The sequence below is a fragment of the Lichenostomus cassidix genome, chromosome 6 (genome assembly GCF_008360975.1).
Source record: "Lichenostomus cassidix isolate B80296 chromosome 6, HeHo_3.0, whole genome shotgun sequence".
In the NCBI taxonomy this organism is placed as follows: Eukaryota; Metazoa; Chordata; class Aves; order Passeriformes; family Meliphagidae; genus Lichenostomus; species Lichenostomus cassidix.
This window is the reverse complement of record NC_139487.1, coordinates 31,895,371-31,910,860: the sequence shown is the minus strand read 5'-3', so window position 1 is coordinate 31,910,860 and position 15,490 is coordinate 31,895,371. Positions and strand designations below refer to the sequence as shown.

General features: G+C 52.3%; 2 protein-coding genes across 7 annotated transcripts in view; both read left to right on the top strand.

Annotated features, from left to right (window-relative positions):
* UNC5B (unc-5 netrin receptor B) overlaps positions 1–3,399 on the top strand; it is a 51,767-nt gene extending 48,368 nt beyond the window's left edge. For all 4 annotated transcript variants that reach the window (XM_085064364.1, XM_085064363.1, XM_085064366.1 and 1 more), the window contains one exon: positions 536–3,399. In XM_085064364.1, coding sequence (XP_084920490.1) covers positions 536–701 — 166 coding nt within the window. In that variant the 3' untranslated portion in view covers positions 702–3,399. The remainder of the gene's footprint in view (positions 1–535) is intronic.
* Positions 3,400–6,036: 2,637 nt separating this feature from the next.
* Positions 6,037–15,259, top strand: SLC29A3 (solute carrier family 29 member 3). Of its 3 annotated transcripts, XR_014853037.1 has the most exons (7): positions 6,146–6,382; positions 6,997–7,257; positions 10,054–10,136; positions 10,807–11,033; positions 11,975–12,137; positions 12,674–13,776; positions 13,833–15,259. XR_014853037.1 is itself a non-coding variant. In XM_085064362.1 (6 exons), exons 2-6 carry the CDS (start codon positions 7,009–7,011, stop codon positions 13,341–13,343), a joined length of 1,392 nt encoding a protein of 463 aa, XP_084920488.1. In that variant the 5' UTR covers positions 6,037–6,082; positions 6,997–7,008; the 3' UTR covers positions 13,344–15,259. The 3 variants fall into 3 exon arrangements, 2 of the variants coding, with proteins under 2 accessions (XP_084920488.1, XP_084920487.1); XM_085064362.1 differs by lacking the exon at positions 6,146–6,382 and adding an exon at positions 6,037–6,082 and having other exon boundaries at positions 12,674–15,259; XM_085064361.1 differs by having other exon boundaries at positions 12,674–15,259.
* Positions 15,260–15,490: the final 231 nt, after the last annotated feature.

The following is a 15,490-nucleotide window of genomic DNA, read 5'->3' as shown; positions in this document are numbered from 1 at the left end:
CTGGGAAGAAATTCTTCCCTGTGAGGGTGGTGAGGCCCTGGCACAGGTTGCCCAGAGAAGCTGTGGCTGCCCCAGCCCTGGAAATGTTTAAAAGCAGATGAGATGGGGCTTGGAACACCTTGGTCTAGTGGAAGGTGTCCCTGCCCATGGCAGGGGGTTGGAACAAGATGACCATGAAGGTCCCTTCCAACCCCAACCATTCTGGGATCCATCTGTGCCACAGACTTGCGTCTCTTGTCACTTTGAATGGCCCTTACTTATCTGGGACCTTGGTTGTGCCGTTCTCACCTGATTCCCCCCTCAGGACCAAAGGGAGAGAGCATAATTTCATCAAAGCAAAGCTTACATTGCTTTTGCATGAATGCCAGCTCTGTCTGAAAATCGCAGATGGTCTCTCGAGGGCTTTGGCATTTCTGTTACTGCGTTCTCATCAAAGTTCATGTTTCAGACAGGTTTGCTGCTCCAGCATCCTCCCTCCCGCCATCTCCAAAGGGCACCACAGCAGCCCAACCCTCCTCTGCTTTCTCCCTTTCAGGTATCTGAACTACTTTGCCACCAAAGCCAGCCCCACTGGGGTGCTGCTGGACTTGTGGGAAGCCGAGCACCAGGACGACGGCGATCTCAACACCCTGGCCAGTGCCTTAGAGGAGATGGGCAAGAGTGAGATGCTGGTGGTCATGGCCACAGAGGGGGACTGCTGATGGTGCTCCCCACAGATGGGGGGCCAGGAGGACGAAACAGGGGGTGAGGAAGGGTCCTCCCCCCGTGGCAGGGGGAGGCACATCCGTCCTGGGCGGGGAGGGGCCGAGGCTAGCGCTTCTCCCGCATCACTGTCAGCCTTAGAGACCCATCCTCAGCGTTTACAAGCAATTCAAGTGTTACACAGCATTCCTGCTCCTCCTCCTCGTGGCACGGAGAGGAATTAGGGCTTCTCAAGTCGGGATGGGGGCTTTCCTTTTCCTTCTTCTTTTGGGTTCCCTTCCTCCTTTAATAGTGTTTCTGCATTGAAGAGAAGAGTACAATCCAGGCTTAACTTCTGTCAAAGGCTTCAGGCAGCTTAATGAGGCAAATAAGAAAGAAAAAAAGGAAAAAAAAAAGTTTCTTAGGAAACGCAAATAATTTATTATCCAGATCTTTGGATGTGTCCTTTTTAAAAAAAAAAAAAGAAAAAAAAAAAAGACAGATTTATAAATCTCTTTTTTTCAGTGTGTGAGAGCAAGAGCATTTCTGTGGTCGGGGTGGCAGAGAGAGAGAGATTTCAATGGACACACTTTTGTAGGGAAAAGCGTGTGATCCAAGTCAAGCAAAATGTGTTTACATGTCCTGGGATCCCCGAGGAGTCCAGAGGGGGAAGTGCCTCTCTGCCCCTCTGCTTCAGGGCCAGCTCAGACCCTTCCCAAGGCTTTTTTCCTTGCAAACTCCCCTTTCCCTGGCAGTGGGAATGAGGGGGTCCCACTCCACCTGCAAGGAGGGATGAGGGATGCTGCCCAGTATTTAGGATTCAGCATGGGGAGAGTGCATCCAGATATGGGAATTTTTAATGAATTCTTCCCTGGCATGGTTTGGGGGAGCTTTTTAGGATGACTGCGCCTTCATTTACATAAGTTCAGTACAAACCAAAGATTTCAGTCCTGCACCAACCTCCGGACTCGAGGTCAAAGGGGGGATGTTTTAAGCCCAGCAGGATTTTTCAGTGAGCACCCCAAACCTGGGCTCGGGGGTCAGAGGGAGGTGCTGAGTGGGTGTGGAGGGGTCAGGGGGGAGAGCAGGGGCTGGTGGGCTGGGATGTGGCCATTTCAAACCACCTCCACTTCGGCTCTGTGTGCTCCTGCTTGGATTTTGATGCAGTATTTCAGCAGGGATTCAGGGAGGGATACTCTGGTATTCCCAAGCTGTGAGCCAGGCTTAGCATTTTCACATGAGGGATTGCATCAGAAGCAGCAATCAGGTTTCCATCCCTCACTGCAGCTCCTGTTTTTGCCTGTAAAAGGCTTTTTATAATGATGGAGAAGTGGGATGAATGGAATCAAGGGGTAGGCAGGAACGAGGTTCCTCATACAGATATGATGTCTTGATGAAGGTAAAAACTTTAGGTTGCCTGCAGGTAGAAATAGTTACTCAGTGAGTGCTGTACCTTAGAAATTTGTCTGTTTGAAAAAACAAAAAATAGGAAGGGGGTGGTAAGCTCAGGATTAGACTAGGTCACACAGCAAGGCTGTGGATTGTCCATCCGTGGAAGTATTAGGAGCATGTTCTGCTCTGGGCTGCAAAGCCCTGGATCAGTGTCGTGGAATGCCTGTGCCATCCCACAGAGCCACAAAGTGCTGGGCACTGGAGCACACTCAGGGAGCCTGGAGAGTGTCACATGCACAGGGCAGCTTAGGAGGAGCTTTCAGTATTGCTGGGACACCGTAGGATTCCTCTGGGCAGCTCCTGAGGCAGCGATGGAAAGCACAGAGCTGTTCTGTGCTGTCTTGGGGTCTCCAGCATTCACTTGCTGGGTTTTCCAGGCTGTGGGAGACAAGGGATTTTTTCCCTTGATGCTGGATGGGAAAACTGCTGCTGGGTGAGCTCCTGTGTCCCATAGGAAGGGGTTTATTCCATCCCTCAGGTTCCATTTGAGCATTTCTGAGACCCCCTCTCTGAGCTCCAGCGGCCTAAGCAGATGTGGAGAGCAATTAAGGCTTGATAGATCAATCCAGCTGCTGGTGATTTCGAGGGCTCCTTTCTCAATTCCACGCTGTTCTCCGAGGGATGAGATGCTCTTTCAGGTCACCTCAGCATCTCTCTCACTCCCATTCTCTGGTTTATGGGTCACTACACTGGGATGTGTGTCCGTCCATCCATCCATCCCATCCATCCATCCATCCATCCATCCATCCATCCATCCATCCATCCGTCCATCCATCCATCCATCCCACCCATGGGTGCCTCTCTCCATCCACATGTGTTCATCTTCCCCTTCCTTTGGGCAGGCAGCAGCCACCTGGCTTGGCTGAAGTGTATGTTGTGGGAGGTTCTCCCTGTTTTTCAGACCAGAGAAGCTGCAGCAGGAGCAGGGCAGGGGCGAGGCAGGGTTTGCCTCCATCTCCCATGGATGCCAGCTCCCAGGTGCCCTCCACACCTCCCTCCACACCCAGGGGTTTCTCCAGCCAGGCATTTTGGCAAAGGCAGCCCTGTGGTCTGTGTCATGCTGGCAGTGTCCATCTCTTGCTCCACAAAATGTTTCCATATTTATATGTCCAGGGGATGGGCCTGGTGGCATCCTCTAAACCCGCATCTGTTTATTCTGTAAACTAAAGAACTGTAAATAAAGTTTAGCATTCCTATTGTAACAAATTAATTTTTATGCAATAAATTATATTTCCTAGTCTAATAAAAAAAAAAAGAAGGAAACAATCTGCTTGCTCCTCTCCTGTTCATCACTCATCAGTTCCTGCTGCAGTTGGCATCTGCAGAGGTTGGGGTCTGTCAGCAGCCTGGGGATCCCTGGGAGAATCCCTCCAACCTGCTTCTGGCTCTGATGCCACAGGAGGATGTTGCTCTCAGAATCCCTGATGGAAGTAAGCTGGAGATTGACTGAGGACTTGTTTTGGACTCACATGGTTGATCACAAGGCGGGAGATGAGGGCTACAGCTCTGTCTTGTGGGCTAAGCCACCCTCTCAAGCAGTTCATTCCCTTCCCCAAGGGATATCCTACAGAAAGCAATGCCCCTTTCAGCAAAGACCAGGAATGGGTGGGATAGTTTGGGAGGGGGGAATGGAGCACAGAGCTGCAACTGCACCTTGGGCATCCCTGTGCTCCAGCATCCCACTTTGTCTCCTCCCCTGCCTCAGTCCCAGCAAGGAAACAAAATCAGAAGGGTTTGCAGGGAGATTTGAGGATCCCACTGTCCCTGCCTGGACCACTCACCTTGTCCAGCTCCTGGAGACCAGTTGTCACCAGGAGATGGCAACATTGTCTGTGCTCTGGGCAGGAGCGGGAATTCTGCAACCAGGGAAAAAAATGGGGAGGAAATTGCTGTCCTGCCACCACAGGGCCTCCCAGCTGCTCTCCCAGCTGGGATTTCCAGCTCTGGATAGGATGCTGAGGCAGATGCCTTCTCAGAAGGGATAACCTTTTCAAATAGTTTTACACTGGTTTGGTTTGGAAGCAACCTTATAGACAGTTTTGTTCCACTCACCAGCCATGTGCAGGGTGTCCACTATCCCAGGCTGCTCCCAGCCCCATCCAGCCTGGCCTTGGACACTGCCAGGGATCCAGGGGCAGCCACAGCTTCTCTGGGCACCCTGTGCCAGGGCCTGCCCACCCTCACAGGGAACGATTCCTTCCCAGTATCCAGTATAAACCTGCTCTCTGTCAGTTTAAAGCCATTCCCACTCGTCCCTTTCTTTGCATCTGAATTCCTTTACCCTCCACCTCCCACGTGGCCTGGCTTTGTCCCCCCTGCCAGGCTGTCACAGTCCCTTGTGCTGATGTGATGCAAGGCTCTTCTCCAGCAGTGGGTTTTTTGACATGATAGATGGCAGCAGGTCAGAAATATCAGGCGAATCCCTCCGAGCTGATGAGTTAGTGACTCGGATAGGCCATGCCATCTCCTCAGGTGCTTTCCCAGCCTGGCATGTCACTGCAGATGAAAATCCCAGGGAGAAACCTCTGCAGAGAAGCCCGTGTGCTCCTCTCAAGCCTTTCCACTTCAGCACACCGCCGGTGGGTTGGTTGCGTGCTGCTGCTTGTTTTGCTCACAGAACAGGAAAAGACATTGGAGCGTGTCTTGTGACATCTGGGTGGCCATGGCCAGCTGACCTGCTCTGCTCCAAGGCTCAAAGGCTGGAGATGGATGGTGGCCAGCTGTGTGTGCACCGGGACTACTGGGAGGTATCTGGGTTCCTGTGTTTCACTTACAGGTGAAAAAAACCAAATCTGAACTAGACCATTTTGAGGCCTTCTGCGAAAGACAAAAAAAAAAAAAAAATAAAAAAAAGGAAGAAAAAAGTAAGAAAAAAAAGAGAGAGTATTGTGCTTTGATGAAGAATGGTTGGATACATGTGCATGTCCCTGTGTGGCTGCTGAGGAGCCAGACACAGCTTTGAGGAAGGAAACAGGGAAAGAGGAGGTAATGATGTTTTCCTTTGCAGTCACACTGTGCCCTCAAGGTGAGTGTTAAAGGGTAGTTTGGAGGGAATCGAGGACTTTACAGTGGAATTTATCCTGATGGGGCATTGCAGGAAGCACAGTGAGTAAAGGAGGAGCCATACCCCAGCCTGGGTAAGGGACCACTCATCCAGAAGATGCTCCCCATTCCCCACCCTTCCATCTTCAGGAAGTGGTGTTTTGGTGAGCTCTTACTAAAATCAAGCCCAGGCAAAAGCTTTTATTACTGCTGTGCTGCAATCCAGGCTGTGACTAACACTGATTTTCATAGAATCATGGAACTGTTTGGGTTAGAAGGAGCCTTTAGGATCATCTTGTACCTCCCCTGCACCACGGCCAGGGACACTTTGCACTATCCCAGAGTGCTCCAAGTCCCGTCCAGCCTGGCCTTGGACACTTCCAGGGATCCAGGGCTTCTCTGGGCAGCCTCTGTCAGGGCCTCCCCACCCTCACAGGGAAGAATTTCCTTCTAATATCCAATCGAAACCTGCTCTCTGGCAGTGGGAAGCCTATCTCCCTTGTCCCGTCCCTCCATGTCTTTGTGACAAGTCCCTTCCCAGCGAAGGGGCTCTAAGGTCTCATCTCCCTGGCGCCTTCCCTCCTCCAGGTGAGCGCTCCCAGCTCTCCCAGCCTGGCTCCATCCAGGGGCTCTCCAGCCCCAGCAGCTCCATGTCCTTGCAGCGCTGGGACGGCACAGCTGCCGCAGGTGCGATCCCACCTGAGCGGGGTGGAGCTTGGGAGGGGGCGTGGCCTAGAGGGCGTGGCCAACCCTGAGGGGCGGGGCCATTCGTTCAGTCCCTGTGGTTGGGTGGGGCGTGGCCAACCCACCGAGGGGCGGGGCGATGAGGCGAGTGGGCGTGGCCTGCCCATTAAAGGCGGGGCGGGGCGGGGCCGGGCCGGCGGCGGCGGGGCTGTGTGGGACTGCCGTGAGTGCTGCGCTGTGGGGCGAGCGGGGCCGGGCCGGGCCGGGCCGGGCCGAGGGGGGATGCATGGCTGAGTGGGGCGCTGCGGGGAGGGAGGCGGCGCTCCCCACATTCCCCGCTCGTTTGCGAAATCCCCGCTTTCCGCCATTTCCGCCTCCCCGCGCTCTCAGGGCGGGGTTTGGCCGGCGCTGCCCGGCTCGGTTCCGAGGCTGCCGGCGCGGCCGCGGTGCTCCCGATCCCCTGCCCAGCCTCCCGCCGCATTCCCGGGGCGTGTTCCCGAGCCGGGTGACGCCGGGTGTCTTTGTGAGTCATTTTACACGGCTGGCTGGCGTCGCGTTTGGCTTGCCGGCCGCTCCGCCGAGCCCGCGCGATGCTGTAGTAGTTTACAAGTCGCTTCGGAAAGCGCGGCGGGGTTACTAGGAGTTTGCACCTTGCTCTGCAGAGCCCGACGGCGCTGTTGGTTTGGCAGCTGTTGGGTGTTTTTGGAGCTTCTCATGCGCTGAGTGAGGTTTCTTCCTCCTGCATGTCCAAGGGGACTGGTTAATTATTAATTATGGGAGAAAACATGGGTGGAATCTGCTGAGTCTCATGCCCTTCCATCCCTGGTTCAGCTCGCTCATCCAGCATTTCACTGCTGGGGCACTGACACAGGTTAACCAGAGAAGCTGTGGCTGCCCCGTGCCTGGAAGTGTCCCAGGCCAGGCTGGACAGGGCTTGGAGCCACCTGACTCCAGTGAAAAGTGTCCTGCCCATGGCAGGGGGTTTGGAGTGAGATGCTCTTCAAGGTCCCTTCCGACCCAAACCATCCTGTGATTCCATGATTTCCTGGGGCCAAGTGGGGGATGGAGCCCCAGCTTGTGAGCAGCAGTTTGGAGCTCTTGTGTGACAATATCCTTGTGTGTGGTTGTTTTTCCCAGCGTGCCAGCACGATGCACCCGGCAGCCAGCAGCTTTCCCCAGGACCAGGAGCCCCTGCTGGAGGGTCCCGCGGGCAGCAGGTACAGCGGGCAGAAGCCAAGTGACCGCTGGCATGCAGCCTACATTATATTTTTCCTCCTGGGCATCGGGGCCCTCCTGCCCTGGAATTTCTTCATCACGGCCAAGCACTACTGGAGGTACAAGCTGCAGAACTGCTCGGATGAGCCGGGCCCGGTGGGGCAGGCAGCGTCAGACCTGCGGGTGAGTGGTGCTTTGGAGGCAGGAAAATATAACCTGTTTGCCTTCCTAACTTGCTCTTTTTCCCCCTCCACTTCCCCACAAAGTAAGCAAACATCCTCTGGGGTCTCACCTGCTGCAAACCAGAGGGAGAGGTTTATTTGGGGTTTATTTACAAAACAGCTGCGGCAAAGGTGCTTCAAATCATTTTGTGGTTTTTTACCTGTGTTTGGACTGCTAAATTTTAAGGTGAATCTGAAAAAACAGGGTTTAACCTTTCACAGGGCAATTTGTACAGTGCAGAGTGTCTTTGTGGTGGTCTTTTTTTTTTGTCCTTCACGATCTGGCAGGTGTGACGTGAGTATCTCCTTGCAGTGATAAACATCTGGCTTGTGGCATATGGGGCGAGGAGCTTGTCACAGGGCGATGGATGAGCCAGCCTTGGGGAGGCAGGTTTATGGCCTCTCTCTCTCTCCCCTTTCTCTCTTGCTCCTCCTGCTTCCCTGACAAAGCTATTGCTTTGTTTCTCTGTGGCTGGAAAAAGTGTTGGAGCTATGAGGCTGCATCACATCCTCCTCATATGGCTGAGCTTTTTCAGGTGGTTTGGGCACTTTTGTTTTATATAAACACAGAGTCAGGTGTGACACCCACTTTCCCCATGGATTTCTCACTCCAGTACACCCGCTGCCCTTTTAATTGTCATAGTTGTTAAGTCAGCTGCTTTTCTGATGGGGAGGAAGGGAAGTGCTTATACCAGGATGCTACAGGTGTGCTGATGTAAAGCAAGAAACTGAATTAAACTGATGGTGCCCAAGCTCCTGTGCTGCCTGAAGATGAAAATTATCTGCTTGGGTGCTCAGAGAGGGGTGAAAGGTGCTCTGTCACCACATGGGGTGGTGTTCTCTCAAGCTCCCTGCATTCCACATGCTCCTTGCTGCCTCCACATGATGCTGATCCTCTTGAAAATAGCTGAGTTTAAGTATCACTAGGTGTTTCCTTGCTCAGCTGTATTCCTGGCTGGATCAGCCATTTCTTTGCTGGAAAAGTGTTTCTCCTCTTCCTGTGTGGCCATGGTGCAATGCTTTCTCCTTTCCCCAAGGAAAAGCTACGTGGCTTTTCTGTGGCAGTCAAGTATGATCAAAATTAAACCAGTCAGCCCAGTTTGTGCCCTGCTGGTGCAGCAGGCAGGTTTACCTGCACACAGAGCTTGACTCTGGAAGGATGCACCTCTGACTGACAGCCTGCTCCTGGCTCCAGCCTTTCCACTGCTGCTAATTTCATGCCCTGTGCTCCAGGTAACACTCCAGTGCCTTCAGCCACTGTCATGGACCTGGATTCCTTTTCCAGCCTGGCAGGAGTCCAGCTGCCAAGTCCAGGCTGGAGCAGAATAGAAACTGCTTTGCAAAAGCATCTTGTGACTGATTTGCCACCACGATGCTTTTTTCTGGTTTGGGAGTTTTTAAGGCATGGTGGCACAGTGTTTGAAGTTAATGTGGGGGTAAACACTTCCATTGTGTGCCTCAGCTGTGTGGATGAGGGGTGACACCTTCCCCCATTAGACCTGGATGTGGGAGGAAGATGTCAGTTTTGCTTTGGGATTTATTTTAAGGGAGACGAACTAGGTATATCCTGCAGTGCCAAAAATGAAAGCATATTTGTGGAGGGTGGCACTACCCGTGGAGGGAGAAGAGTTGCCATTGGAGATGGATTAAAACCTAACAAGCGGGAGAGAGGAATATGAAACCTGGTATTTTCCACTGGTCCAGGCATGGATTAAATTTGCCACCCACCATTCTGCTGCTGCATTAAAAATGTGGTGCAGGGGGTCTTGAATACCTGCCCAGTTCTCACTGCTGGTATGAGCCCATTTGCTGGGAATGAGTGACTGTTTCCCTGGGATGCTCAAAATGCAGCATCTCTGCTGGGTTACTTTGAGTATGCTTCTGCTTGGTGCAAAGCATTACAAAGTCATTTTTCCTCCCTAAAAGCAAGAGAAAATTAACTTGGAAGTTTATTGAGTATCCCCAGGATGGTTTGGAGTTTAAGTATGTGGGTAAATAAGTCTGAGTTTTAGCTGCCAGGTTTGCGTTTTGCTTTGTCTTTTGTCCTATAATTCATTGTGTGGCCACAGAGCTTTGAGCCTCCTGCTTGGCTGAGCCGATGCCATAAGCACAGGCATTTAAGTCTCTGCCTATCTGGACCCTCTAGGAGTGATTATTAGATTTCCTGTTGCTTCCAGTGAAGCTCCTGAGAGGGCAGAAGAGATGAATGTGCTTGTAAACTGATTAAAAGTGATGCAAAGCTGTAAAAAAAAATAGTGTAACGTGCAGAGAAAACCTGCCAAGTGCCTTCTCCTGCTTGGACACGATGTGGCCCCATCTCTGTAGCTGGCTAACTGCAGAAAATGAAAACCTGTTTTAATAGGGGTGGACATGTAGGTCATCTTCCTCTTTGTGAGCATCATCCTACCTGCTGGCTGAGATTCCTGCAGCAAGAAAATAGGATGAAACCCCTCAAGGGGAGGAGAGGGAGCAGACACACTTCAAGGGTGTGCAGCAATAAGGCAGCTATTTTCTTCACTGTTTATTATTTTCCTCCTGAATTTATGTCCCTAATTTCCTGAAATAGCCCAGGGCTATGGGAGGGCAAATCCCAGAATTCCCATTGCCCTGAGCAGTTTGTAACATATGCTACACTACAACAAGGTGGACACCTACACCACAGCTCCCTGTTGTGCTCTATTTAGGACCTGAAATTCATGGGTTGTGCCCCTCTACAACTTTTTTTACTTTGTTTTGGGGTTGTTTTTTTTCCTGGCAGGACTATTTTGAGAGTTACATCTCCATTGCCTCCACCGTGCCCTCAGTGCTGTGCCTGATTGGAAACTTCTTGCTTGTCAACAAGTAAGTGTTGCTCTGACCCCAAGTCCCTGAGCCACATTTCTCCCTGGCTTTGCTCCTGCCTTTTTTTCAGTTTACCAGCTCAGGCTGCCCTTCCCTGGGGGAACACCCTGAGCTCAGCCTTCCCGTGCAGCCAAAATAATTTCCCTCTTTGCCCCTGCCCAAGTTTCAGCCGGCTGAGACGAAGCTGGGGAAGCACCTTGCTCCACACATGCCTGCAGTTGGCTTCAGTAAATAAATTCCTAGTGAATTCCTTGGTTAATTGCTTGGGAACAGTATTCCCTCTTAAAAATACCTCTATTGTCACCAGGGGACTGGTTGACAAAAACCAAGCTCATCCAGGTAGGAGCAACACCTTGCCCTGGTCTTTCCAGCCCTTGGACTGGGATAAGAAATGGACTATCTGCACCTTGTTGCACGCTTAAATCTCAAACAGCCTTGTCCCTCCATTTGTACCCTTCCTTATCCCACATCAAACTCCTGCATGTTTGCAGGCATGTGTTTGTGAGCCTAATCTCCAGATTCCAGCTCCCTGCCTCTCTGCTTCTTATTCCTCATCCTCCCCCACCTCTCTCTATTTTCTTTGCTCCTTCTGCCAGCACTGGAGCTGTTGGACAACAACGTTCATGTTGTGGTGTGAAATGCATCAGCGTCTCCTTCCCCTTGTCCCCAGGGTTCCTGCCAGTGTCCGGATCCTGTCCTCCCTCTTTGTCATGCTGGCTGTTTTCCTGGTGATCACGGTGCTGGTCAAGGTGGACACCTCTGCCTGGACCACGCGTTTCTTCGCCCTCACCGTCGGCTGCGTGGCTGTGGTCAGCAGTGCCTCCACTGTCTTCTCCAGCAGCATCCTCGGCCTGAGCAGCTGCTTCCCCATGAGGAACCTGCAGGCTCTGATCTCAGGTTGGTGATCCTGCTGGGACTGTGCTCTCGGACTTTCCCTGCTCGGCTCCGTGGTTTTCGCTCTCCCACATCTGGGGATTTGTCATGTGGGGTTTTGTTTTGGAAGCTTAACTTTGCCTTAATGATAAAGGGAAGTTGCTGAAGGAGAAACTTGCTTGGTCATGTGAGCTTTGGTTTCTGTAAATACCCATAAACTGACCTTGGAGAGCTGCTGGGTGCAGGGAGAAGAGGGGAAGGAGATAACACCCCTCTGTCCTGCCATTTCCAGTGCAGGCATCTGCAGCTTTGCCTTGCCTCCTCCTTTCTGTTCAGCATTTCCATGAGTGATGAGGGGCAGGCTGGATGCTGTGAGTGATGAGCTCCCTGGAGCTTTGATAACATTATAAATGTGCTGTGGAATGGTTGACAAACCAAGAGGAGAAGGGGGAAAAAATCAGGATGGTGAAATTTTTCCTGGGGCCAAGACAGGAGTGTTTTAATGAGTTTATCTCAGAGAGGGAAAGCACCATATCCCTGAGATGGCATTCCTGCTGCTGGTGGCTTGAATTCCCATCTGGGGGAGTGCAGAAGGGAGGTTGATTATATGTGTGCCAGTGGAAAGCCAGGTTTAGGCTTTGGAGAAAGTTTGGACTTTTTCTGCAGGACTTGGGACCTGCAATCCCAACAGGTCAGGTTCTACTCTGCCCCTGGTATGTGCTGTGCTGGAAGGGGATGCAGGATGGCACCTGGGCTGTGGTGCAGCCCCACAAATGTCTGAGGTGTGGAAGTGGAGAGGAGGTGGTTTGTGCAGCTGCACCCTGAGCCAGGTTTGGGGCTGAGCATGTCAGGCAGAGGTTGAGCTGTGTCCCCTGGGCAGCTGTGCATGTCAGAAGAGGATGCTGGTTCTGGGCTCCCCCTCTTGTTCTGTCCCTCACTGTGCCCATCTCTGTTCCCACACGCAGGCCAGGCCATGGGTGGCACCATCAGTGCTGTGGCCTCTGTGATAGACCTGGCAGCAGCAGCCGATGTCACTGACAGCGCCCTGGCCTATTTCCTCACTGCCGACATCTTCATCGTCATCTGCATCATGGTGTACCTGCTCCTCCCCAGGCTGGAGTACTCCAGGTGTGTGCCAGCCTGCCAGGGCATTCCCTGCAGGGATTGCAGTGGGATTGCTGGGGGGATCCACGGGATGCTCGCTGTGCTGCTCCCTGCTCTGTCACTGCCACCAGCCACACTTCCCCTTTCGCCGAAACCGCCGGCCGAAACTGAGGCATGCTGAGTTTCTGCCAAGCTTTCCCAGGGCCCCTCATGCCGAGGCTCCCGAAATGTGTGGAGTCAGCAGACAGCCACAATCTGGAGGCAGGCAGCCAGGAGTGTCCCCCTATCGTGTGTGCCACACTGATATCTGTCACTCACTGTAGTCCCCAGAGCCCTCTGTCCCCAAATGCCTGCATGCAGTAGGTCCCCTTTGCAAACACTGAGGGTGAACAGAGATGGGGATGAGGGGATGGTGGGGCTCCAAGGATCACCTCTCTGAACCAGGTGGGAGCTGGAGGTGTGATGGAGTTTCTGGGTCCAGTAGGCATCCCAGCTTTTCTCCACCTCTCTCTCCAAATCTCAGCTGTATTCCCCCCATGCTTCCCTCTATCTCTCTGCAGGTATTACCTGAGCAGCCAGAAGGAGAGCCCCTCTCTGGTCACTGTGCCCCCTGACAGCTCTGCTGAGGATGGGGCAGAGCCAGGAGGCACCACAAACTCCTCCTTCCCCACAAGAAGTGCCAGCATCCCCCCGCTCCGCCCCATCCTGCAGAAGACCGCCCTCCTCGGCTTCTGCCTCTTCTACGTCTTCTTCATCTCCATCATCATCTTCCCTTCCCTCTCCTCCAACATCGAGTCAGTCAGCAAGTCCTCGGGAAGCCCGTGGAGCACCAAATACTTCACACCACTCACGTGTTTCCTGCTGTACAACTTTGCTGACTGGTGTGGGAGGCAGGTCACTGCCTGGATCCAGGTGCCTGGCCCCAAGAGCAAACTGCTGCCTGCCCTTGTCCTCCTCAGAACCATCTTCCTCCCTCTCTTCATCCTCAGCAACTACCAGCCCCGGGCTCACATCCAGACTGTGGTGTTCAACCAGGACATCTACCCTGTGGTCTTCACAGCGCTGCTGGGGCTCAGCAATGGCTACCTGGGCACACTGGTCATGGTCTATGGCCCCAAAATTGTGCCAAAAGAGCTGGCTGAGGCAGCAGGGGTGGTGATGACGTTTTACCTTGTGCTGGGGCTGGCTCTGGGCTCTGCCTGTGCTGTTTTTGTGGTGCACCTCGTGTAGAGGGGCAGCCAGTGGAGGAGGATATCCTTGGTTTGTGGTGCTGCTGTTGGGTATTTAGGTTTTTTTTTCCCCCCAGAATAGTCAGGCATGCCATGGTTTTGAGGCAGGCTGCCTGTCTTGGGAGGGGGGGAGTTGCATCCAGCGGGATGCAGAGGGTAATTCTCCCTTCTGGGAAGGGGCATCTCCTGTGCTTGGGAAGATTCTGTCAGACATTGTTGCTCTGCAGTTTAATGGAGCAGGGATCAAAACAGCCTCATCCTCCCCAGGGAGCTCAGGGAAGCACCAGGGACACAGGGATACTGTCCCTTAGCCCTGTGCCAGTGGTTTTAAGCTGAACCCAGGGCTTTTGGGGGGACCTTGGGTTTTGTTACAAGTTCAGCCCTTCAGGGGCTGGGTGGTCTTTGGAGGGATCCCCCCTCACCCAGCTATGATGGTGGTGTTGAACTAGAAGGGATTTGAGTTCAAGTTGAGCCCCTTGGCACAACTTAGGGAGTGGATAAATAAAAGGGATTTGAGCCCTGAAGCACCTTAACACAATTTAGGCAGTGAGTAGCAGCTGCCCCAGGAATTGGGGCAGTACTGTTTTGCACATATTTCATATGATCATTCCACAAAAGAAACCACATATAAGGGAAATCTCTACACTTGGACTTTTGCTTGCTTTAGGTTTTTCCATCTAAAATTGAATTGAGGGATCAACTACCTCCTAGCATGGTGCCACTAGTGTTGAGGATTATGTCGTGGGCATTTCTCCTGCTGGGACTGTGGTGTGACCCCCAAGGAAAGTGAAATGCTCAGTGGTTCTAACCTGAGGCTTCTAAGGTGCCTTTAGTCTGTGTTCAGAGAGCTCTGTGAAAGCCAGGGAGAGGTATGTGAGAGGCCCTGGTGTGAGGTTCACAGCAGAAATCTGGTTAATTCATGTAGACAGGCAGCATATGGCCTCCAGATGTTTCCAGAGGGTTGAGCTACTGTGACACCCAAAAATATGGCCCACCCAAAGAGGACTGGCTTTTAAAGTCATTTAAATTCCCATATGCCAGCACAGCCTGGACTAAATCCGATTATTGTATTTATTTTCTCAAATTGGCTGGATTTATGGTCTAGGAGAGGTGAACTGATAAGCAAGGCTGTAATGGCAGAGCTTGGCAGTGCAGTGATGCCTCAGAGATGCTGTCTGTGGAAATTAATTCCTTTAAGACTGGGTTAGGAGCAGATGCTCCATTACTGGGATGTTCTCTCAGCACCTCCTGCTTGTCCAAGTAGTGGTGGAGCTGCTGGATGTGGGGCTCTGCTGGGAGAACAGCAGGATCCATGGGTGGTTATTGCCATGTGGGTGTTGTGGACATTGGGTTTTTTTACATAAATCCTTCCCAGTGTTTAGTTTGGGCCCCTTGGCAATACACAGAGTTTTGCTTTATAGCTGATCTCCATTTCAACATAAAATGCAGACAAGGGGGAAACTTGTCAGGTGTGCAGTGGTGAGGAGCAGCTCTATGGCACCTGTGGGCTCTTAATCCTGTCCCTTTGGTGGGTTTGGAGCCCTTCAGCCCCCAGCCCTTGGCCAGGGACTGCCTTGACCCAGGTGAAGGCTCACCCAAGGGTTGAGGGTTGGCATGCTGGGTATCCCTTAGGGGTGTCAGTGCTCCCACTGCCTCCCTGGTGCTGGAATAACACAGTAGCTGGTCAGAAAGGCCAGCCCAACTCGTGTTGGCAACCAGAAGGTCCCTTTGTGGCCATCAGTGGGTCTTTTCTCAAGCTGTGCATTTTCCCCCAATCCAAGGAATTGTAAGATTCATCTTGTTTTCTTATTGCTTTGCATCTCTGCCCCTCCTTTCCATGTTACAGACCAAATTCCTCTGGAGGGAGAACTTAATTATCCAGTACTGTTGCTAATAAAGATAATTCTTGATCCTGTGCTGGTGTCTGGAATAATTTCTCTTGGAGATGCACTGATGCATGCAGTTTTAGCTTGCGTTTTTTCCTTCTGGTCATCCTTCTCTCCCAGCTTGGGTTGTAAACTCAGAGAAATCCCTGGCATGGGCTGGGTGAACAAGCCCTGAGAGAACTGCTTTGAGAGCACAGTTATTCCAATGGAATATCCCCAAATGACACCAGGTAGGTGTGGAGAGCATTCCTATGGCATCAGG